This window comes from Amblyraja radiata, chromosome 1, assembly GCF_010909765.2.
Source record: "Amblyraja radiata isolate CabotCenter1 chromosome 1, sAmbRad1.1.pri, whole genome shotgun sequence".
NCBI lineage: Eukaryota > Metazoa > Chordata > Chondrichthyes > Rajiformes > Rajidae > Amblyraja > Amblyraja radiata.
The window spans coordinates 34,499,079-34,523,504 of NC_045956.1; the positions used below are offsets into that span (position 1 = coordinate 34,499,079).

The 24,426-nt window shown below is 43.2% G+C and overlaps 1 protein-coding gene across 2 annotated transcripts in view; it reads right to left on the reverse strand.

Annotated features, from left to right (window-relative positions):
• The window catches only part of LOC116972577 (ubiquitin-conjugating enzyme E2 D3-like), a 54,795-nt gene that overhangs the window by 10,517 nt on the left and 19,852 nt on the right, over positions 1–24,426 (reverse strand). Inside the window, exons 3-6 of one of the 2 annotated variants that reach the window (XM_033020397.1) lie at positions 20,868–20,899; positions 20,710–20,787; positions 19,567–19,672; positions 15,262–15,355 (exon numbers count right to left, since the gene is read on the reverse strand). In XM_033020397.1, the coding sequence (XP_032876288.1) occupies positions 15,262–15,355; positions 19,567–19,672; positions 20,710–20,787; positions 20,868–20,899 (310 nt within the window). Of the gene's footprint in view, positions 1–15,257; positions 15,356–19,566; positions 19,673–20,709; positions 20,788–20,867; positions 20,900–24,426 lie in introns of those variants that run through there. The other variant, XM_033020403.1, reaches the window with a different exon arrangement.

Below are 24,426 nucleotides of genomic sequence, written 5' to 3' on the forward strand. Positions count from 1 at the left end.
TCCACTATAATTTTTAGAGGTACAGTATTACTTATATCCTTGCATTTTTTTAAACAGCAAGATGAAACAGGAAGTCGGGCCGATTTAAAAAAAATCCGTATTTAACAAAGCAAATCCGTACATCCGTATTCTTATCGCATTTCCGTACAAAATACGGAAAATCCGTACTACTTGGCAGCTCTGTGGCTAAATGTTGATCGGCGGAGCCAACAGTACCTCACAATAAACACACACACGGGCATGTATTCCTACACCCACAGCACCACAAAGTCAGCACCACAAATATCTTCCAAGCTACAATGGACAAGATTCGGCAAGGAATAGCACATTGTTGGAGCAATCAGGATGACTTACTGATTGCGACTGCTACGAATGATGAGAATCTGAAGATACTCAGCGAAGTGTTGAAACGGCTTGATGATCACAATATAAAGTTGAAAAGAAGCAAATGTATATTCTTACAGACAGAAGTAGTGTATCTTGGTTTGAAAGTGGATCAACGTGGACTACAACCAGTGGAGAGAAAAACTGAAGCTATAACAAATGCCCCAACACCACAAAATGAGTCTCAACTTCGCTCCATCCTGGGTATGGTACAGTATTGCTCGCGCTTTTTACCGGAGTTAGTAACAAAGTTAGTAACAAAGCTAGCTCCTCTTCACAAGTTGTTGAAAAAATATGAAAACTGGGAATGATCTAAAGAGCAACAAAATGCTCATGATGCATGGTAAGAAAAGCTTGACCAGTGATGTATTACTGCTTCACTACGATACAAATCGTGAGTTGAAGTTAACTTGTGATGCATCTAGTTGTGGGGTAGGAGCTGTGATTTCACGTGTAATGGAACATGAACAAGCCTATACCATTGGCATCATGCACACTTACCAAGAGTGAGCGTAATTATTCACAAATCAGGAAAGCCCTTAGTATCATCTTTGGGATCAAGAAACTTCATCAGTCTGCTGGGTAGGAAATTCACCCCAGTTACAGATCATAAGCCACTTCTCACTATGCTTGGTCCTCTGTCAGCAATACCTACAAAGGCAGCCCCGAGAATGCAGCGATGGGCAGTTCTCCTGCCACAGCATTGACAATAGACAGTAGGTGCAGGAGTAGGCCATTCGGCCCTTCGAGCCCTTCACTGTGATCATGGCTGATCATCCACAAATCAGTACCCCTTTCCTGCCTTCTCCCCATATCTTTTGACTGCGCTATCTGTAAGAGCTCTATCTAACTCTCTGTTGAAAACATCCAGAGAATTGGCCTCCATTGCCTTCTGAGGCAGAAAATTCCAGATTCACAACTCTCTGGGTGAAAAAGTTTTTCCTCATCTCTGTTCTAAATGGCCTACCCCTTATTCTTAAATTGTGGCCCCTGGTTCAGGACTCCCCCAACATCGGGAACATGTTTCCTGCCTCTAGCGTGTCCAATCCCTTAATAATCTTATATGTTTCATTAAGATCCCCTGTCATCTTTCTAATCTTTGGGGTCTATCTTTGCGTGTCATGGCTTACCTGTAGAGCTTGTCACTGACAATGACCCACAATTTCATGCTACACTGTTTGAAAATTTCATGAATGTCACAGGGGCTAGCTAATTTTTTGCTCAAAATATCATACCATGCCACAATCTACCACAGGATTCACGCCAGCTGACCTTCTCACGAAAAGGGGCTCGGAACTAGATTGAGTTTAGTTTTACTTAACCTAAGGTTGAACACAAACACTCTGATCAGAAATGTCATAATGGTAGAAGTAAAAAAGAACGTAGGTTCAATACGTAGGTTTGTGTTCTCAGCTCACCTTACAAAGCAAATAAATGGGAGGTGGGAACAGTAGTTGAAGTGTGTGGTACCAGGAGGTACTTGGTAGAAATTGGAGGAAATGTGCACATAAACCACATGATCCCAGCAAGGGATGAACCAGCTCAAGAGCAAAGAATAGACGAATAAGCAGATTTGTCAGACTTTGGTATTATTCAAAGTTCAGATGTAAGATCCGAAGTTCCAAAGAATATGGAGACAAAGGTAAATGATCCGAAACTTGACTCACATTAGAGCCATAACTGACTCTCATTCAGAACCACAACAGGACACTCCCCCTAAACCACTCAGGAGATCAGAAAGAGTGCATAAACCAGTCATCAGATTAAATTTATAAAATTGTTCTTGTTTGGCTAATTTACAAGTTATTTTCTATTCTAAGGGAAGAGCAGTGTTGTGTACCTTTAAGAACTCAGTACCAGAATGGTGTGATTTGTGTCACATGATATATTCATTATCTTATCAGTCTCGTGAATGTGTGTGAGTATGCACAGTATACTTTTGAAAAACACACTGGCAACAACGTGTACAGAAAACCCGTGCTTTGTTTCTATCTACATGCCACTGCCATAATAATATATTGCAGATTTTGTGATAGGTGGTGCAACAATCTCATACTAAGCTACAGGACCTAGCTACAAATGTTTCATTATACAGTCAATGCTATATAGTAGGTGGCAGTTACAGCAAATAAAAACACATAGCTGTTTATCCCTGCACAGAAGCTGCCTGACCTGCTGAGCCTTTCCAAGCTTTTCTGTTTTATCTTCCAGACTTTGTGAATTTTCAGAATTTTATTTAATCATAGAAACATAGAAAATAGGTGCAGGAGGCCCTTCGAGCCAGCACCGCCATTCATTGTGATCATGGCTGATCGTCCTCAATCAATAACCCGTGCCTGCCTTCTCCCCATATCCCTTGATCCCACTAGCCCCTATAGCTCTATCTAACTCTCTCTTTAATCCATCCAGTGACCTCTGTGGCAGGGAATTCCAAAAATTCACAACTCTCTGGGTGAAAGTTTTTTCTCACCTCAGTCTTAAATGGCTTCCCCATTATTCTAAGACTGTGGCCCCTGGTTCTGGACGCCCAACATTGGGAACATTTTTCCTGCATCTAGCTTGTCCAGTTCTTTTGTAATTTTATATGTTTCTATAAGTTATTTTATATTGTAATTTTATATGTTTCTATAAGATAAGAGAGTTCATCCTTCTGAACTCCAATGAATACAAGCCTAGTCTTTTCAATCTTTCCTCATATGACAGTCCCGCCATCCCAGAGATCAATCTCGTGAACCTACGCTGCACTGCCTCAATCACAAGGATGTCCATCCTCAAATTAGGAGACCAAGACTGGACACAATACTCCAGATGTGGTCTCACCAGAGCCCTATACAACTGCAGAAGAACCTCTTTACTCCTATACTGAAATCTCTGGTTATGAAGGCCAACATTCAATTTAGCTTTCTTCACTGCCTGCTGTACCTGCACGCCAACTTTCAGTGACTGGTGTACAAGGACGTCTACGTCTCGCTGCACCTCCCCCTTGCCTAACCTAACCCCATTGAAATAATAATCTGCCCCCTTGTTTTTGCCGCCAAAGTGGATAACCTCACATTTATCTATATTATACTGCATCTGCCACGTATCTGCCCACTCACTCAACCTGTCCAGGACACCCTGCAACCTCCTAACATCCTCTTCACAGTTCACACTGCCACCCAGCTTTGTGCATTCTGCAAATTTGCCAGTGTTGCTCCTAATTCCCTCTTCCAAATCATTAATATATGGTAAACAATTGCGGCCCCAACACCGAGCCTTGCGGCACTCCACTCGCCACTGCCTGAAAAGGACCCGTTCACTCCTACTCTTTGCTTCCTATCTGCCAACCAATTTTCTATCCATGTCAACACCCAACCCCGAATACCATGTGCTATAATTTTAGTCCAGTGACCCGTGCGGGACCTTATCAAACGCTTTCTGAAAGTCTAGATACACTACATCCACTGGCACCCCTTCATCCATTTTACTTGCCATATCCTCAAAAAATTCCAGAAGATTAGTCAAGCATGATTTCCCTTTCATAAATCCATGTTGACTTGGATTAATCCTTTTACTGCCATCCAAATGCCCCATTATTACCTCTTTAATAATTGACTCCAGCATCTTTTCCACCACCGGTCAGGCTAACTGGTCTGTAATTCCCCTTTTTCTCTCTAGCTCCTTTCATGGACTCAATATACAAATACTTTTTATGAAGAAACGATCAGTAATCGTTCTAGCCATGCAAAGGGAATAAGGGGAGAGGCAATGGAAGATGAAGAGAGAAAATGCTGAACTGATCAAGTCAGGTAATATCTGTGCAGAGAAGCAGATTTAATGTTTCAGGCCCAACATCCTTCATTTGAACTAGAAATAGGTTGAAAATGTAATTTGCAGAGAAGATGGTGGGAGAACTGGATAGGACAAAGGGAATGTCTGTGAAATGTCTTCAATCTAAAACGGTAACTGATCTGCTGAGGGTTCTCAGCATTTCCTGTTTTCATTTCAGATTCCCAGCAACTGAAGATTATTTTTTTTAAATATATTTTTATTAGAAGCAGGTATACAAATAATTGTATTGTATTGTATTGTACAAATAATAGTAAGCGACAATTTAATTACAAATTTCTTACATAGCTTCAGTTTTTTATACATTATTTTTTTTAAAGAATAAAGATAAAGAGAGAAAAAGATGAGAGAAACTAATAGAGAAAAAGAGGTGACGCAAAAGGAAACTACCAATAACAAGATTGTGGAGATAGATCCAGGAAATGTTGAATATCACTATTCATCCAATCCCAAACTCAGTTTTCAACCCTGATTTTGTGTTAAACCAATTCACTTTTTCAAAAATTCAATAAATGGAGACTATATTTGAACAAATAATTCTGGTTTGTCAATTAAGACAAATCTTATTTTTTCCAAATGCAAGGTCTCAGTCATTTCCGTAATCCACATTTTAATTATGGGGACTGCTGGTTTTTCACAAAATTTTAGTATTAATTTTTTTGCAGTTATTAGACTGTAATCAAGAAATTGTCTCTGACTTATTGTAAAGTTTGTGCTATGCTCTGATACTCCTAATATTATTAATTTTAGCTCTGGGTCCAGTTGGATATTGATAACTTCAGAAATAATTTTTTAAATGTCCGCCCAAAGATTTTGGATTTTTATACGTTACAAAGGTATGCGTATAGGTTGGCTTCTTGAAATTGACATTTATCACAGAGGGGAAATATTTGGAAAAATCCTATTTAATTTTGCCTTCGAATAATGTAGTCTATATAATATTTTAAATTGTATCAAGGAGTGTCTAGCATTTAACAAGCTGTGATTTATATATTGTAAGCTTTCATCCCACGTGTCTTTTATTATGGGTTGAGCCAACTCGTCTTCTCATGCTCGTCTGTATGATTCTGAAGACGGAACCTCAGTATCTACAAGATACAAGATACATTTACTTATCACATGTGCCAGATGACACAGTGAAATGTGATCACCACACAGCTATACACTAAAATAAAGAACACAACACACGATAGATTTAAACATAAAACATCCCCACGCAGCAGAATCAAAGGTTTCCCACTGTGAGGGAAGGCACCAAAGTCAGTCTCTTCTTCGATGTTCACCCGTGGTTGGGGCCTCCGGAGCCCTTCGCAGTCGCTGCTACGGGCAGCCCGCCGCTCAGGCCCGCTCGCCGGAATGTTGGCTCTTCGACGTCGGGACTGGAGGCCAACCTCAGCGGCTTGGACCTCCAAAACGGCCGCTTCCCACCAGAGTCCGCAGCTCCTGACGTCCCCAGGCCGCGATGGGCAGAGACTCAACACTGGCGGCCCTCGGCAAAGGGTCCCAGGACTCCGCGATGTCGGCCAGCGCCTCCCGTGTAGGGATCTCCTCGAACCACAGCTCCATGATGTCGATGCTGCAGGCCCAACACTCCGGAGCTCCAAACGGCGATCCAGGTAGGTATCGCCCGCTCCTCGGTGAATCCAGCGCCGTGCCGCCGCTGTAGTAGCTCTGGTCCGGTCTCCGGTAGGAAAGGCCGCTCCGATCCAGCTGGTAGGCCATGAGGAGGGGGGAGGCGAGGATGCTTCTCGGAGAATTAGTCGCATCCTCGCCAGGAAGCAACTAAGAAACAATTTCCCCCTTACCCTACCCCCCTCCCCCACAAACTCATCACCAGACTCCTAGTCCTAGGAGTCAGCACTGACCTCTGCCACAGGATCCTTAACTCACAGACCACAGTGAAGAGAGGTGACACCTCCTCCTCCACATCATTCTTAACACCCGTGTCCCACAAGGACACCGTGCACCCTCAGTCCCCTACTCCACCCCCTGTACACTCATGACTATAGCCAAAATTGGCTCTAACTCTATCTACTAGTTTGCAGATGTGGTGAGCCGAATCGCAAACATTGAAGAGGCAGAGTACAGAAAGGAGATAGTACTCAGAACAATATCGTATCCCTCAATGTCAGCAGGATGAAGCAGCTAGTTATTGACTTCACAATGCATGGTGGGATTCACGCCCCAATTAGCATCAAGTAGAAATGGGTAAGAGCTTTGTTCCCTGCACTATTCACCATTGATGGTCAGCGTGGAGGTCTGTCAGTCAAAATATCAATCTGCCACCTTCAGATGAGAACGTGCACTGGGGCATATACATAACTAGCCTGGGGGAACATAGACCTCTAGTTTTGGATTCCCTTACTTTGGGATAAAGACTGCATGTAGTCTATCCCCCTCATGATTTTATACACCTAAGTTCACCTCAGAGCTTCCTCACTCCAAGGAACTAAGTCCAAGCCTGCCCAACCTCTTCTCATAGCTCAGGCCTTTGAGTCTTGCCAACATCCTAGCAAATCTTCCCTGCACTCTTTGCATCTTAATGGCATCATTCCTGTCGAAGGGTGACCAAAACTGAACATAACACTCCAGGTGCCGCCTCACCAATGTACTGTACAACTGCAAAACAATGTCCCAACTTCTATACTCAATTCCCTAACTGAAGGCCAGCGTGCCACAAGTCTTCTTGAACACGCTTTCTACCTGGATTGCCACTTTTGGGGAATTGTGTCCCTCTACTCACCAACATTTCCTAGGGCTCTACCAATTAGTTTTGTGAAAGTCCTGCCCTAGTTTGATCTCACGCATCTCTGAATTAAACTCTTTTAGCCCTGTAAATTATCCCTAGTGTGGGTCGGATACTATTAATGTGCAATATTATCCCTGGTCAATGCGGGCTCATTGCACCAAAGGGCCTGCTTCTGCGCTGTATCTCTAAACTAAACTAAAGATCCCACTGTAATTCATGATAACCATCTTTACCATCTCTACCACATATTTTAATGTCATCCGCAAATCTGTGAATCATGCCAGGTACATTAGGCAGGTACATGGATAGGATAGGTTTGGAGGGAAATGGACCAAGCGCAGGCAAATGGGATTAGTGTAGCTGGGGCATTGTTGGCCGGTGTGGGCAAATTGGGCCGAAGGGCCTGTTTCCACACTGTATCACTCTACGCCAATGTTTACATTTTCATCTAAAACATAATCAATGAATAGTATTCTGATGCAAATGTTCTTATTCATCTACAACTGAATGCAGTGCAAGATTTTGCTTTAGAGAGTCATAGAGTTTTAGTGTGGAAATAGGCCCTTCGGCCCAACTCACCCAATATCAGAATCAGAATCACACTTTATTCGCCAAGTATGTTTTGCAACATACGAGGAATTTCATTGGCCAGGTCAGTCGTACAATTAAACGCAACAGATCACTCAAAAAACACATTTTAACATGAACATCCACCACAGTGACTCCCCCACGTTGACCAACATGCCCCATCTACACCAATCCCACCTGTCTGCATTTGGCCCATATCCCTCTAAACGTACTCTATCCATATACCAGTCTAAATGTTTCTTAAAAGTTGAGACTGGCCCTGCCTCAACCACCTCCTACCCAAGCAGATTATGAGGTGCTGTTCTTCCAGTTGTGTGTGGCCTTCCTCTGCCAATGGAGGACCATGACAGAGAGGTCGGTATGAGACACGGAGCCAGAGCGAGGACATATGCAAACTGAAGGGACGACACCTCATAATTTGCACCTCATGGTAGCTTGCATCCCAATGGTATGAACATTGAATTATCCAATTTAAGGTAACTCAGCTACAAGCAGCTAAAATAATGAAGCATTTACTGGGGAAAGACTGAACACAAATGCTGGGGAAAGTGTGTACAAGGATATCCTGGATCCCACAATGAATCGGAAGCAGAGACTGCAGCATACTTTAAATACTCATGGAAGGTGTAGGACAGTAAGATCATCAGTTTTTGTTTGCTAACTAATTAGGCACAATATTTGATGGGTCAAATTAGCCATGAACAATGATCATGAAGTCTGCAGGCAACTTAGCAAAGCTCATTTTAACTATTTCATGCTATAACATCAATTTCAAATTTGTTGTAGGACTCCCAGTAAAACCCACTGGAATCTTTCACATACTTAAATCGAGATTTACTTGATGTAATTTTCCAACCTTGAGTATGTAAAATTATGTTCTGACTTGACTGTTTAACAGGATAACTCCGTATCCACAGGCAAGAAAACCCAATTCACAAAACACCTAAAAATGCAAAGGCAGCCTTTTAAGCAGGTTCCAATTACTGGTGATAATCAAAGAGGTGATTAAGAATTGGCACAGGATGAAAGAGCAGAGTTACCAAAAGCAATGAGAGATAAGGCAGAATTTAAACGCTTGAAACCATGCAATGTAAATTTGATCTCCTTTAAACCCTCTTCTATGCTTTCCAATTCTGTCAGTCCATGAACAACCAAACAATGATTCAGTAGAACTGGCCACTGTGATGCAAGTATTAGGTCTGTTTTCTCTCTCCATTAGCACACCCTGACCGACTGGACCTTTTCTACAGCCTACATTTAGAAATACTACACTAACACTAACCTTCCCTACTGTCACTTAAACTGCTTACTGTCACTTCCTGGTCTCTCTTTTTCAGATATTCCTTTGTCCCCTCTCCCTCTGCTCACCTTCTTAGCAACTTAAAACTTTGATTTTCTTTCAATCCAAAACGTAAAGTATTTCTTCCTCCATAGATGCTAACTGACCTGCTCACTGCTTCAGCATGCATGTTTATTTCAGTCATTTGTTTCAAGTACCGAGCCATGATAAAGGAGATGACCCCCCCCCCCCCCCCCGGCACACCTGTATTCAAGAGCAACCTCAGCTCAGTCACTTTGGGAGGTGACAGTGGTGGAAGCCCGATTTGCTGGGAAAAATCAGCTGCTGCCTTTCGTGACATACCATTCCCAGGACAGACATACAATCTCCAATAACCAGCCTCAAGCAAATTAACAGGTGAATCCTGGATTGTCAGTTATTAAAGGACTCAACAAACTGCATGGAGGAAGGTCTCAGGCCCTGCCTGTGAGGTCAAGACACAAGAGTCACAAAGTAGGAGAGTCTAAAACTAGGTGTAAAGCGAAAGGGGAGTGTCGCCAACACAGAGGATGGTGATATATGGAACGAGATGCCAGAGGAGGTGGTGCGGCAGTGCAAATATCACATTTAAAAGACATTTGGACAGGTACATATGCAGGAATGGTTAAGAGGGATATGGGCCAAACACAGGCAAAAGCAGATACAATGAACTGCAGATACAAGTTTACAAAAAAAGACAAAGTGCTGGATTAACTCAGCGGGTCAGGCATCATTTTGGGAGAATGTGTATGGGGGGGGGGGGGGGGGGGGGGGGAGGAGGAGATTGACATTCTGAACCTTAATTCTCTTATTCAGTAGCAGCCACCCTCTGGCTTCTAAATACCGTGCTACCATATCCCAACTAAATTCTGTATCAATGAGTCACAAGTCAGTCTGAAGAAGGGTCTCGACCCAAAACGTCACACATTCATTCTATCCAGAGATGCTGCCTGTCCCACTGAGTTGCGCCAGCATTTTGTGTCTATCTTCGGTGTAAACCAGCATCTATAGTTCCTTCTCACACAATCACAGGTGTGTAATCCCAGAGGTCTATGAATGAAATTACATAAACCTTGGATTTTAAAACAAATCAAAGAACAGTGAGAGCATTAGATTATTGTCTGAAGAAGGGTCCTGACCCAAAACTTCACCTATCCATGTTCTCCAGAGAAGCCGTCTGACCCGATGAGCTACTCTAGCAGTTTGTCTTTTTTTGCAGGCAAAAAGGACTGGCTCAGGAAGCCACTTTGGTCAGCATGAAGGTGGGCTGAAGGGCTTCTTTCCTTGCTGTGTAACTATAATTTTAACTCTCAGTACAAGGTAAAGCCATTTATCACTGAGACACAATCATGGACAAGAAGAAATGTCTTTATTCAGAGAGAGGTCCATGGTTGGAGAGCCATGGAAAGTTCATTCAAAACAGAGCTGCAGGGTTCTGCTTATTAAATCAAGGCAAGTGTAGAAAGTGATGCTGAGACAGATCAGCCATAATCTCGATGATCGGCAGAAGAGCCTCGAAGGGCCCATTCTCATGGTTGGGAAATGAAATGAGAAAGCAAGTGTTTTTGCTTCAGGGGGGCTGCTCTTTATTCCGAATGGAGGCAATAACATTGCCGGCAGTCGCGATTTTTTTCAACGACTGCCGGCGTCATATCAGGGTTGCCAAAAGAATTTGAACATTTCAAAATCCAGCGGCAACAAAAAAAGTTGCGACATTTGAAAAAACATCGCGAGTCAATACGTCATCAAGCCGCGCCACGCTGCAAAATTTTCAGTGACCTGCTACGTCACTGAATTCTTAGAATAAAGGGGAGGTCATTTAAGACTGAGGTGAGAAAAAACTTTTTCAGCCAGAGTTGTGAATTTATGGAATTCCCTACCACAGAGGGCAGTGGAGGCCAAATCACTGGATGGATTTAAGAGTGAGTTAGATCAGTGGTTCCCAACGTGGGGCATACGCCCCACAGGGGGGCAATTTGATTTTTAAGGGGGGCAATTGAGCGCGACTGAGGAGGTCTGGGTCCAAATGTTTGATTTTTATTTTTTGGAATTTTCCATCAGGTAAGCATATGTAGTTTATGTTTCAGATGTTATTCTGAGTAAAATATTTTTGGGGGGTAAAAAAAAGGGGGGGGGGGGGGGGGGGCATCAGGATTTTAGAGGTGATTAGGTGGGGCATGGCCAAAAAAAGGTTGGGAACCACTGAGTTAGATAGAGCTCTAGGGGCTAGTGGAGTCAAGGGATAAGGGGAGAAGGCAGGCAGGGGTTATTGATAGGGGACGATCAGCCATGATCACAATGAATGGCCTCCTCCTGCACCTATTTTCTATGTTTCTATGTCAGTCAATGATGCCAACAGTCGCCGAAAAAAATCGCCAAGTGGGACAGGCCCTTTATTCAGTAGCAGCCTCCCTCCAGCTTCTAACCACAGTGCTCCTGTACCCCAACTACGTTCTTCATCAGTGGTCCAGACTCACAAATGTTTTATTCCACCAAAGAATTCAACTCATTACATAAACTGAGGAACAATGAGACAATTAGATTATTGTAAAATCCACAAGGCTAACTAGACCATTACAGTTCACCATCCTTGCTCATTTCAGCCATTACACAATTCTGAACCAACTTGCGTGATTGATCAGACTATCTGCACATTTCAGGGACAATAACGGCTCTCACTTAACTTTTTTTCCCTGTTGCCAGCCGGGCAACCTAGGCAGCTTTTTAGATTGACAAATGACAGTTTAGGTGGTAATTTAAGACAGTTTGCATGACGCGTGCGATAATGTGCTCGGACGAATTGCGTAGTTACCAGTCGGAATTATGCTCAATGAAGCATTCACATATTATTTCTGCTTCAAATAATGTCACAAACTAAACATATTCACCAATCAAGACATGATATATACCACAATGACATGCAGCAAAATTATAATACAGTATCTCAACTCTTTTTACACATTGCAATTAATGCAATTTCTATTAGATTTTTCCACTTCCAAACAAAAATGTGGTTGGATTATTCAGCGTATGATCAACCTGTGTCAATAAACCTGGACCATGGTAACATATCTGCTTAACCATGCACACTACAGGTTGATGCAAGCATGTTTTCTGTGAAGGACCGAAAATTACCATGACATGGCCATAGCATGGGTCGTTATTGCTATTGGTACAGAAACACTCTCGTTTCCCACATAATTTATCCATAACAAAATATACAGGTTGCAAGGAAATTTCTAAAGGCATTTTATGATAATAGCTGTTAAAACCGACTATACCCATCTGACAGGTTAAACATTACACTAACTGACAAGAGATGGCCAAAGGACATAACTGCAGCAAATGTTCTTTTGGTAATATGTTTAAAGGTGTCAAAACGCCACATTACCGGACATTCAGATTAGATGAATGGGGGTAGACAAAAGTGCTGGAGAAACTCAGCGGGTGAGGCAGCATCTATGGAGCGAAGGAAATAGGCAAAGTTTCGGGTCGTGACCCTTCTTCAGACTGTTCCCCGATTCTTCTTGAATGGGGGGATCAGTACAGGATGGATGGGGTGGGGGATCAGTGCAGGATGAATGGGAGGGGTCAGTACAGCATGAATGGGGGGGGGGTGGGGTCAGTACAGTGTGGATCGGACGGTCTGTGCAGGATGAATGGGGGATCACTACAGGATGAATGAGGGAATCAGTACAGGATGAATATGGTCTGAATAAATAAAAGTACTGCATAAAATGCCACAGAACACAAGCTGATCAGAGTCGAACTTCGCAAGATGAGCATTCACTGGAGGTTTAAGCTGGAAAGAGTGCAGAGATGTAGGTACGCAGAACAAGCTACCGGAGGAAGTAGTTGAAGCAGGTACGATCTCAACATTTAAAAGACATTTGGACAGGTACATGGATAGGAAACGTTTAAATGGATATGGGCCAACCGCAGGCAAGTGGGACTAGTGTGGATGGGGCATCTTAGTTGGCATGGGCAAATTAGGCCGAATTAACATGCCATGCTGGATGACTATGACTATTATGGGAATAAACCAAAACTAACTTTATGGAGAATCAGTTCTCAATGCATCTTAAAATGGCAACTTAGTGATGAACATCCTCTAAAATATTTTTAAAAATAGAAAGACTCCTTTATACATTATATGGATGTAATCATTTTATATAAAAACTAGACCCGTTGGGTCCCTGTCACACGGGAGGCCTGGTCCCACAATGCAACCCATTCCCCCAACGCAATATTCCACCACTCACCACCAGCCTCCAGCGCAGGGGCAGTTCATTTCCCCTGTGATTTGCAACATTATAGACTTTGATTTTTTTTACAGTGAGAAGTGAAAAGATAAATTTGTAAAGTTTAAAATGTGAATAAAATATACCATCAATCTGAAAGAAACTTGATGCAACACACCACAGGGCAATGGTAAGTAAGGTAGTCTATAAATTGTAGAGACATCTTGTACCGTTTTGGCGTAATTCAGGGCATGAATCGCAGACAGGACACACTGACTCACAAACAAACAAGATGAGAGTTTTAGTAATATACTGGACTAAGTGGGACCCGTTGGGACCCATGTTCACACGGGAGGGCTGGTCCCCCGACGCAATATTCCACCTCTCCACCAATTCCAATATTGGTGGCCTGTGGGGGGGGCTTTCTGGAGCGCTGGTATGAGTTCTTGGGGTGGCAGCTCAGTCCCTCAAGCCTGATGTGCAGGCAGCTCGCTCAAGCTTGGCAGTTGACTCATGCCTATTCCTAGAAATTCCATTTCAAGCAGGGTGCAAGGCCACCAAATTCAAGTGCAGTTTCCTACCACTTCAAGCTGGATCCAAGGCCCCCAAATTCAAGTGCAGTTTCCTACCACTTCAAGTAGGGTGCAAGGCCACCAAATTCAAGTGCAGTTTCATACCATTTCAAGCAGGGTGCAAGGCCACCACATTCAAATATAGTTTCATGCCATTTCATGCACGGTGCAAGGCCACCACATTCAAATGCAGTTTCATGCCATTTCAAGCAGGGTGAAACCACCATAAAACCAAACAAAACACCAAACTCACAGTTCAGTAGACATTCATAGAAACATAGAAAATAGGTGCAGGAGTAGGCCATTCGAGCCTGCACCGCCATTCAATATGATCATGGCTGATCATCCAACTCAGTATCCTGTACCTGCTTTCTCTCCATGCCCCCTGATCCCTTCAGCCACAAGGGCCACATCTAACTCCCTCTTAAATATAGCCAATGAACTGGCCTCAACTACATTCTGTGGCAGAGAATTCCAGAGATTCACCACTCTCTGTTTTTCAGTGTGTTCAGTTGGTTCACAGCTCAGACAGAGTCGTGACCTCTCCCTCCCCCATCATGCAGAGACTGAGCCACACCCACACTTCCGGGTATTATAACCCCTCCCACCGGAAAAGGTGTGGCCTTCATAGTGTGATTGACAGGAGAGAGATTCTCAACATTTTTTAAGCACTAATAACACTTTTATTTTTCATTGATGGGAAGAATCCTCTGCACCTGCTGAGCGGAGGGGGACTGAGTAAGATGGCCAAAAATCACAGCCATAAGTGGTAGCGTTTTATCTAAAATCAATATACAGTGCAAACAGGAAGTTACCCAAAGCACCCAAACCACCATTTGCAGTAGTGCTTTTTAACTTCGTCAAAGCACCCAAACCACCATTTGCAGGTGCCTTTTAACATCAAGCCAAAGCACCCAAACCATCATTTGCAGGAGTGTCTTTTAACTTCAAAGCACCCAAACCACCATTTGCAGGAGTGCCTTTTATCTTCAAGCCAAAGCACCCAAACCACCATTTGCAGAAGTGCCTTTTAACTTCAAGCCAAAGCACCCAAACCACCATTTGCAGGAGTGCCTTTTTACTTCAACCCAAACCCCCCAAATAACCATTTGCAGGCAGTGCCTTTTTACTTCAAACAAACTATATTTTCATTTTCAAACCACATGAAGGGGACTCACAGTTGAGTAGACATTTGTTCAGTGTTATTCAGAGCTCAGAGAGACGTGACCCTTTGGCTTCATCCATCTTGCAGAGACTTGAGTGAGGCACACCTCTTCCTGGTTTTATAGTCCCTCCCCCTCCCTCCAGCAGGGGCAGCAGAGAGAATGGTGATTGTCTTTTAAAACATTAATATCTCTCTGATCTGTCATAGATGGGAAAAATCCTCCGGTCCAGGAAGGCGGAGAGGGGCTCTGAGCGAGGTGGCCAAAAATGACGGCCGTAGGTGGCAGCGTTCTCTCGGAAATCGCAGCACAGTGGGCCAAAAGCGGTCAAGATCAGACTTTTAGTAATATAAGATAGAGAAAACCAAACACCAGTGTCAAAGACTTCATTCAAACATTATATTGAACGGTTACTCACTTTTCTCTATCTGTTTTGTAGATACGTGCAATCTCTGGCACTAGTGGGTCATCAGGGTTTGGGTCACATAACAGTGAACAAATGGACAATAGAACTGAAATAGATATAGAAAGAAATTCAGTTTGGTTCCTCAACCAAAATCATTTGCCTTGCTCCTCCAACATTATTTAAAGGAGCTATGAAATGTAACCAATTTTTCTTGGGAAATATCCATATAGTTGCATACTATCCAGAAGGCTACTGCAGGTACACTAATCATGGCTGAAATGAACATTTCCCAACATGTTAAAACTTGAAGAACATTTACTGAGCTATTCATTAAATCGGTGAAACAGACAAACTGTGACATCAATTGGTAACAATGTACTGATGCATATCCCTTCCCCTTGACCCAAACAATGGACGGAGGAAGGAATGTAGATGGAAGGGGAGGGGGGGGGGGGGGGGGGCGGGGGGGAATTATATGCATGTCTAGGTGGGGCACACGGTGGGGTGAATGAGGAAGAAGGAGACGGGGAGGAGTTTTGTAGTTACCATTGGGTTGTAAGCAACCCAAGCAGAATATGAGGTGCTGTTCCTTCAGTTAGCATGTGTCCAGGAGGAGGCTCAGGATACAGAGGTCAGTATTGGAGTTTAAATGGTCAACAAATGGGAGATCAGGTGAATTGCTTGGGATCCATTGATGGAGGTGAGGGTGGAGTATAGAGACATCGTCTGCGGTTGCAAGGGAAAGTACGGGGAGGGGGTGGTTTGGGTAGGAAGGGATGAGTTGCAGAGGGAGCGGTCTCTGCGGATGATGGAATGGGGTGGGGATGGGAAGACGTGACAGACGGTGGGATCATGACAGAAATGTCAGAGGATGATTTGTTGGATGCGGAAATTACAAGGATTAGGGAAACTCCATCCTTGCTCTAGGGCAGGGGGAACGAGAGCAGAATTACAGGACAAAGAGGAGACACATGAGGGATCCATCAATGACAAATTGGGAACGTATGGATGATGTTAAAGGGAAGGACAGCACAGGAGAGGTTACTGAAGTCTACATCAGAGGTAATAAGACAGAAAGTTTACAAAGGGTTAAGAGTCCAAGACCAGGCAAAATGCGGGCCAATTCGCGAAGAGGGGTGGTGAACTAAAGGTGTTATATTTGAATGCCCGCAGTATACGAAAGGTAGAGTGCTGTTAGAAATTGGTAGGTACGACGTTTGTGGGCATCAGAGATGTGCTTGAATGATGTCCAGAACAAGGGGTCACAGTTTAAGGATAAGGGGGAAATTTTTTAGGACCGAGATGAGGAAAACATTTTTCACACAGAAAGTGGTGAATCTCTGGAATTCTCTCCCGCAGAAGGTAGTTGAGGCCAGTTCATTGGCTATATTTAAGAGGGAGTTAGATGTGGCCCTTGTGGCTAAAGGGATCAGGGGGTATGGAGAGAAGGCAGGTACAGGATACTGAGTTGGATGATCAGCCATGATCATATTGAATGGCAGTGCAGGCTCGAAGGGCCGAATGGCCTACTCCTGCACCTATTTTCTATGTTTCTATGAAAGAGGATCAGAATTGAGAGATGAACATCCAATTCATCCATGTGTATTGATATACATCCTATCAAAAAGAAAGACGTGAGCAGAGGTGGTGGCTCTGCTCGTAAGGAATGAAATTCAGTCCTTGGCATGGGATGACAAAATTATCAGAAGATGTAGAATCCTTGTGGGTAGATCTAAGAAACTACAAGAGTAAAAAGACCCTGATGAGAGTTATATACAGGTCTCCCACTAGCAGCCAGGATAGCAGCATGTAAACATTAGAAAATACAATCGGCATGGAAGAAAGGCAATTTATGGTGGTCATGAGGGATTTCAATATGCAGGTAGACTGGGAAAATTAGATTGGTACTGGATGACAAGAGAATTAATTTGGAGTGCCTACGGGATGGCTTCTTAATGCAGATTGTGGTTGGGCCCATTAGGAAAATGACAATTCTGGATTTGGTGTTGTGTAACAAATCAGATTTGATTGGGGAGCTTAAGTAAAAGGTAGTGACCATAATGTGATAAAATTCAACCTAGTTTGAGAAGAAGATGAAATCAGATGTGTTGGTATTACTGTTGTGTAAAGGCAACTACAGTGGCATGAGGGAGAAGATGGTAAAGTTGATTGGAAGGCGATCCTAGCAGGAATGACAGTGGAGCAGCAATGGCAGGAGTTTTTGGGAGTAACTCAGAAGACATCGCAGACAGGAAGAAAGATGCTGAGAGGAGAATGAGGCGACTGAGGGCTGAAAAAGAAGATAAAGGCAGCATAAAAGTAAAGAAGGCATATAATAGTGCCATTATTAGTAAGTTTCAATGAGGTCCCTTCTCATCCTTCTAATCTCCAGCAAGTACAGGCCCAGAGCCATCAAACGGCCATCATACATTAACCCGATCATCTCCATAGGGCACTGGTCAGACTGCATTTGGAGTTTTGTGAACAGTTTTGGGCCCCATATCAGAGGAGGGATGTGCAAGCATTTGAAAGGGTCCAGAGGCGATTTACGAGAATGATCCATGGGATGAATGGGTTAACGCATGATGAGCATTTGATGACTCTGAGCCGAAACTTGCTGGAATTTAAGATGAGGGTGGATCTCATTGAAACTCACCAAATAACAAAATGCCTGAATTGAGTGAATGTGGAGAGAGTGTTTTCACTAGTGGGGAGTCCAGGACCAGAGGGCACAACTTCAGAATAAAAGGACATACCTTTGGAAACACATGGAGGAATTTCGTTAGTCAGAGTGTGGTGATTCTGTTGAATTCATTGACATAGGCCGTTTGGGGTATTTTTAAAGTGGAGAGTGATAGGTTCTTGATTAGTAAGGGTGTCAAGGTTACGAGGAGAAGGCAGGAGAATGGGATTGAGGGGGAATGATAATCAGCCATGATTGAATGGCGGAGTAGACTCGAGGGGCCGAATGGCCTAATTCTGCTCTGATGACACGGCAGCAGAGCAGGGGTGGGGGAGATTACATTTATTAAGAAAGAGGACATCTCAATGTCTTGGACTGTAAAGCTTCATCTTGGGAGCGTGTGTGGCGGAAATAGAGGAATTGAGAGGAGGGGATAGCGTCTTCGCAAGAGGCAGAGTGGGTCCGGATAGCTGTGGGTGTCGGTAAATTTGTGGTAGACGTTAGTCGATAGTCTGTCCCTTGAGATGGATACAGAGAGATCGAGAAAGGAGAGAGAGGCATCAGAGGTCATCCAAGTGATTTTGAGGGCAGCGTTGAAGTTAAAGATATCAATGAATTCTATACGGGTGCATGAGGCATCCCCGATGCAGTTGTCGATGTAGTGGAAAAAGAGTTGGGGATGGTGCCAGAATACTGCCCGAAACAAGAACTGTTCAACATGACTGACAAAAAGGCAGGTATAGCTGGGGCCCATGTGAATGCCCATGGCGACACCTTTAATTTGAGACAATGTGGTATGGAGCAATAAAATGACATTGAAATATGCAAAGATCATTTAAGGTAAGAGGTAAAATCAATAAGGGGTTTAAAAAGGTATACAGGATGCTTACCTTTGCCATCCAAGCAACAGATTACAAGAGAAGGTGATTATGTGAGATGTACACATCAAACGAAAGCACAGGTGCACGCAGTGCAAATGTGGTCACGGCAGCAAGGGAAAACCAACTGCACTGGTGGTGGCAAAGGAGATATAGCATGAAGCTGCCAAGACCAGAAAATTACAGCCGATGAAAAAAGATTAAATGAGCTGTTATTTTTCCTGGAGCAGAAGAGGCTGAAGGCAGGCGTAGGTGAGGTGTATAAAATTATGAAGGGATTGAGGCAGGATACTTGGGAAGCACTCAATTCCCCGAGCAAGGACTATGAGACTTGTGTAAGAAGGAACTGCAGATGCAGGTTTAAACCAAAGATAAGACACAAAAAGCTGGAGTAACTCAGCGAGACAGGTAGCATCTCTGGAGAGAAGGAATGGGTGACATTTCGGGTCGAGACCCTTCTTTAGACTTCTGTGAGACTTGGATTGCTATCAAAACCGCAGCAATGGACTGGAACGGTTCCACGTGCAGGGTCACCACCACCCTTGCAAGAGCAAATAGTGACGGACAATACAATCTAGCTCTGCAGCAACAACCATACGCAATGAACCAAAACACAGAACATAGCCAATGGCCTGGATGACTACCACATGATCAATTTTATATCCCAACATCTGTGAGGATCTTAGACGACACTCCCTTGATTTGGCATGTGCAAAACAGATGAAGAACTTCAAACAAATTAAAATGTCACTGTACCTTTAGAAATAGTTAACGCAGGGGACCATTGCGACCGGAGAATATCAAGGCAGATGCTGCCGTTACTGTTAATATTTGGGTGATAAATTCTTGTTGTAAATGCAACCTGAAAGCAAAAAAAAAAAAAACAGAATAATATTCCACTGGTACTAATGTACATCACAATGCCCAAACACAAGAAAAACAAAGTAACTCAGTGAGTTCAGCAGAATCTCTGGAGAACATGGATCAGCAATGTTTCGGGTCTGGATCTTTCTTCAGATTCAGGCAAACTTTTCTTCTGTAAGCAGTACTTACAATTCCTTGCACCTCACTATGCACATGGTTTACCTAATTTTATTGAAATAACCAATTAAACACGATTCAGTATAATAAAGTCAATATAGTCAATATAATTGACTTTAACCAGTCAAACACCAAAACCATGCAAAACTCAATTGCTACAACTTCAAAAATATACATTTTTGAATCTGAGCTGATCTGGTGATTCTGAAGAATTGAGCAAGTAACTGTAAACTTACAATTAACCATCAATAGAGTGAAGAGGAGAGGAAGGTTCTGGTGTCCAAACAAACACACCTCAGCTCCACAACAGATTAGTCAATCACCTTACTCTTGTTGAGATACCTATTGTTTGACCATGTTAAAACAAAACAATTACAACCAACAGTTGTAAGCTTCAATAATCCAATATTTGGTTGGCCAGAAACTCCCACACCCCCTTTAAACTCAACAGGTTGACTGGAAAATGTATAATACTGCAAAACATAATTAAGAGAGGGTCTCCCAGGTCCAAAGGGCGTTGGGCTCGCAGTTTTACTGTATCTAGAAATGATTTGAAAAGGTAGATGTAAATTATGTAATAGTATGCTACCACAACGTTAGTTTTATAGCTCGTGCTTCCATGAAGGAAACGGTAACACGCAGAATGTAATTTTTTAATTTATAAAAATGTCCATGGGGCAGGTATTCAGGTGCGAGTCAGTGTCTAGCGGGAGGGGTTTCCCATGCCCCATGCCCAGGAGAACCATTAGTCCCCAAACTGCTTACATTAAAAACATTCAATCTGTCAGTGCTTAAATAGTTTTTAAAAAGCTAACACTTTGACGATTAATTTTAATAGATGACAATAGCCATACTTGCCTTAGGTGGTTTAAAAGGATAGTCCGTAGGAAAATGAATTGTCAAGAAAAAGACTCCACCCTGATACGGACTGTCATTCTACAGAGAGGTAAATACAATTAATTATACAATCCTTGAACAAATAGCATTTATATATCAAACTTTGAACGAATACTTACAGGTCCCATGATTGTTGCTTGCCAGTGAAATACTAATAAAGAGAGAAAAAAAGGGATCATTAGTATGAAATACAAATAAACCGGGACTATTGCAAACTCCAGATCCAGAACAGGTAAACTAAAACAAATGAATGTGTTTGTACAATTGCATCCTACAGTCAAAGCTTAGTCTACAGGCAGCTGAAATGAAAAAATGCTGAGGGAAATTTGAAACACCCAACATCTGTAGAAAGGGATGAAGAAATTTCAACCTAAAATGTTAACTCGTTTTCCCTTTCCACAAATGTTGCCTGATCGGCTGAGTTCCTGCTTTTATTCTGGTCAAAAGCCATGCTGACAAACTTCATCCCAGAGATTTCTGCAATGTTCCACAGGATTCTACAATGTTCTCTTCTCCACATGGCCCACCTTAAGTAACCACTCAACACAGCACAATCAATGTCTAACAAAGTCATTGCCAGAATACAGGAATGTTCTGTAATTGAATGGATAATTTTAAGACTGAAGCCTTACAATAGAACAAATTCCAAGGCCAATCCAGCAAACACACATTGAGAAAAATATAAGAACACTTCCAAGGACACCACCGACTGCCCAGTATAGGAAGCACAGACCTGTCACCAGGTTAAAAAATAATGCCAACAGCTGCAACACTATTTATTTAATTTCAAAGCCGCAATTTTACAAATCAATCTCCACAATGTAACTCGGTGTACCATTGAGGCAAATTTATGTATGTGAAATCCACGTACAGTGCGGAAGCTAGGACCAAAGACTGCATCAGGTAGTCTTTCCAAAGTCTGATCTTGTGAACTGGCATAACAGCTCTAAATTACCCATGTCAAGATACCATTGCTCCCTCGAGGGTTTTAATTAGCCTTATGTACAAAGAATCATTATGTTAGAAATGAAAAATGTTTTTGTTGAACATCTGAAGCACAGAAAATGCAAGACCATATCCACGGAAAACCATATCATATAGACATAAGCTACTGTAGATGCTGGTTTACAACAAAAAAACTGTGGATTAACAGCGGGTCAGACAGTATCTCTGGAGAACATAGATAGGTGACGTTTTGGGTCAGGGCACTTCTTCTGACAGCTAAAAAGCTGTGAGGCAAGGCAGGACAAAGCCTAGCAAGTGACAGGTAGTCACAGGTGGGGGGGGGGGGGGGGGGGGGGGTGATTGTTTGATGGGTGGACAAAGGACAAAACAATACGTCTAAAGCCTCTATGGAAAATAAGATTAAATTAAAACAAAGCACTGGAGGAACTCAGCAGGTCAGGCAGTATCTGTGGAGGGAATGGATTGGTGACCAAAGCTCCTCTATAATCTTTGCTGGTGACGTTCAAGAGAAAGGGTCCCACCCTGAAACATCACCTATTCATTTCCTCCACAGATGCTGCCTGACCCACTGAGTTCCACCAGTGCTTTGCTCAAGATTCCAGCATCTGCAGTTCCTTGTACTTCATAAAATTAATATGAACTAGGTTTGGTGGATAGGGAACAGCAGGAGTCATGTGAATTATTCTGTCACCAAGACCAAAACACTATATTTGTACACAACATATTGATGCCTACAATGGAGGGAGCTATCTTCAAAGGTAATGGACTCCCAAACTGGACAAATAATGTATTCATATTTTATGCATACAATAATACAGGTAAATGTATGCCGGGCTTAATAATTCTGAACATACCCAAACAGAAATCTGCTTGTACAGTAAGAGTTGTACAGCAAGGAAACAGGCCCTTCAGCACATCTTATCCCTACTAACCAAGTTGGCATACCGGGCCCGTCCCATTTGCCTGCATTTGGTCCATAGCCCTCTAATCCAATCCCATACATACAGTGCCCTCCATGATGTTTGGGTCAAAGACCCATCATTTATTTATTTGCCTCTGTACTCCCACAATTTGAGATTTGTAATAGAAAAAAATCACATGTGGTTAAAGTGCACATTGTCAGATTTTAATATAGGCCATTTTTAAACATTTCGGTTTCACCATGTAGAAATTACAGCAGTGTATAGTCCCCCCATTTCAGGGCACCATGTTTGGGACACACATCTTCACAGGCATTTTGTAATTGCTCAGGTGTGTTAAATTGCCTCCTTAATGCAGGTATAAGAGAGCTCTCAGCACCTAGTCTTTCCTCCAGTCTTTCCATCACCTTTGGAAACCTTTATTGCTGTTTATCAACATGATGACCAAAGTTGTGCCAATGAAAGTCAAAGAAGCCATTATGAGACTGAGAGACAAGAATAAAATTGTTAGAGATATCAGCCAAACCTTAGGCTTACCAAAATCAACTATTTGGAACATCATTAATAAGAAAGAGAGCACTGGTGAGCTTACTAATTACAAAGGGACTGCCAGGCCAAGGAAGACCTCCACAGCTGATGACAAAAGAATTCTCGCTATAATAAAGAAAAATCCCCAAACACCTGTCCGACAGATCAGAAAAGCTCTTAGGAGACAGGTGTGGATTTGTCAATGACCACTGTCCGCAGAAATTCATGAACAGAACTTCATGAACAGAAATACAGAGCAGGGCTCGAAATTAACGGTTGCCCAGGTGCCAATCCGTATCCGGGCCGCCGGTTCTCCACTCTCCGACCACTCCTCATCCGCTGGCATTGCCAGCCGCCTTGCTCATGCGCACTCCCACGGCCTGCACATCCTCCTCCAGCGAAGGAAATAGGTGACGTTTGGTGACGAAATAGGCCTACGCTTGGTATCACCGATGTAGAGCTGCTGACACCTAGAGCAGCGGATGCAATAGATGAGGTTGGAGGAGGTGCAGGTGAACCTCTGCCGCACATGGAAAGACTGCTTGGGTCCTTGAATGGAGTCAAGGGGGGGAGGTAAAGCGACAAGTGTAGCATTTCCTGCGGTTGCAAGGGAAAGTGCCAGGAGGGGGGGTGGTTTGGGACGAATTGACCAGGGAGTTACGGAGGGAGCGGTCTCTTGCGAAAGCCGACAGGGGAGGAGATGGGAAGATGTGGCCAGTGGTGGGACCCCGTTGGTAGACAAAAAAGATGGAGAAAATCAGGTGAGGCAGCATCTATGGAGCAAAGGAATAGGCGACCATTCGGGTTGAGACCCTTCTTCTGACTGATGTCGGGGGGGGGGGGGGTGGGGGGAAAAAGGAAGAGGCGGAGAGAGTAGGCTGTGGGAGAGCTGGGAATGGGAGGGGAAGGAGGGAGAAAGCAAGGACTACCTGAAATTGGAGAAACCAATGTTCATACCGCTGGGGTGTAAACTACCCAAGCGAAATATGAGGTGCTGTTCCCCCAATTTGTGGTAGGTCTCACTCTGACCATGGAGGAGGCCCAGGACAGAAAGGTTGGATTCGGAATGGGAGGGGGAGTTGAAGTGCTGAGCCACCGGGAGATCAAGTTGGTTATTGCGAACTGAGTAGAGGTGTTGTGCGAAGCGATCGCCAAGTCTGCGCTTGGTCTCACCAAGGTTGATCATGCGCTGAATAATCCAACCACATTTTTATTTGAAAGTGGAAAGAAATAAAATAAATTGCATTCATTGCAATATATAAAA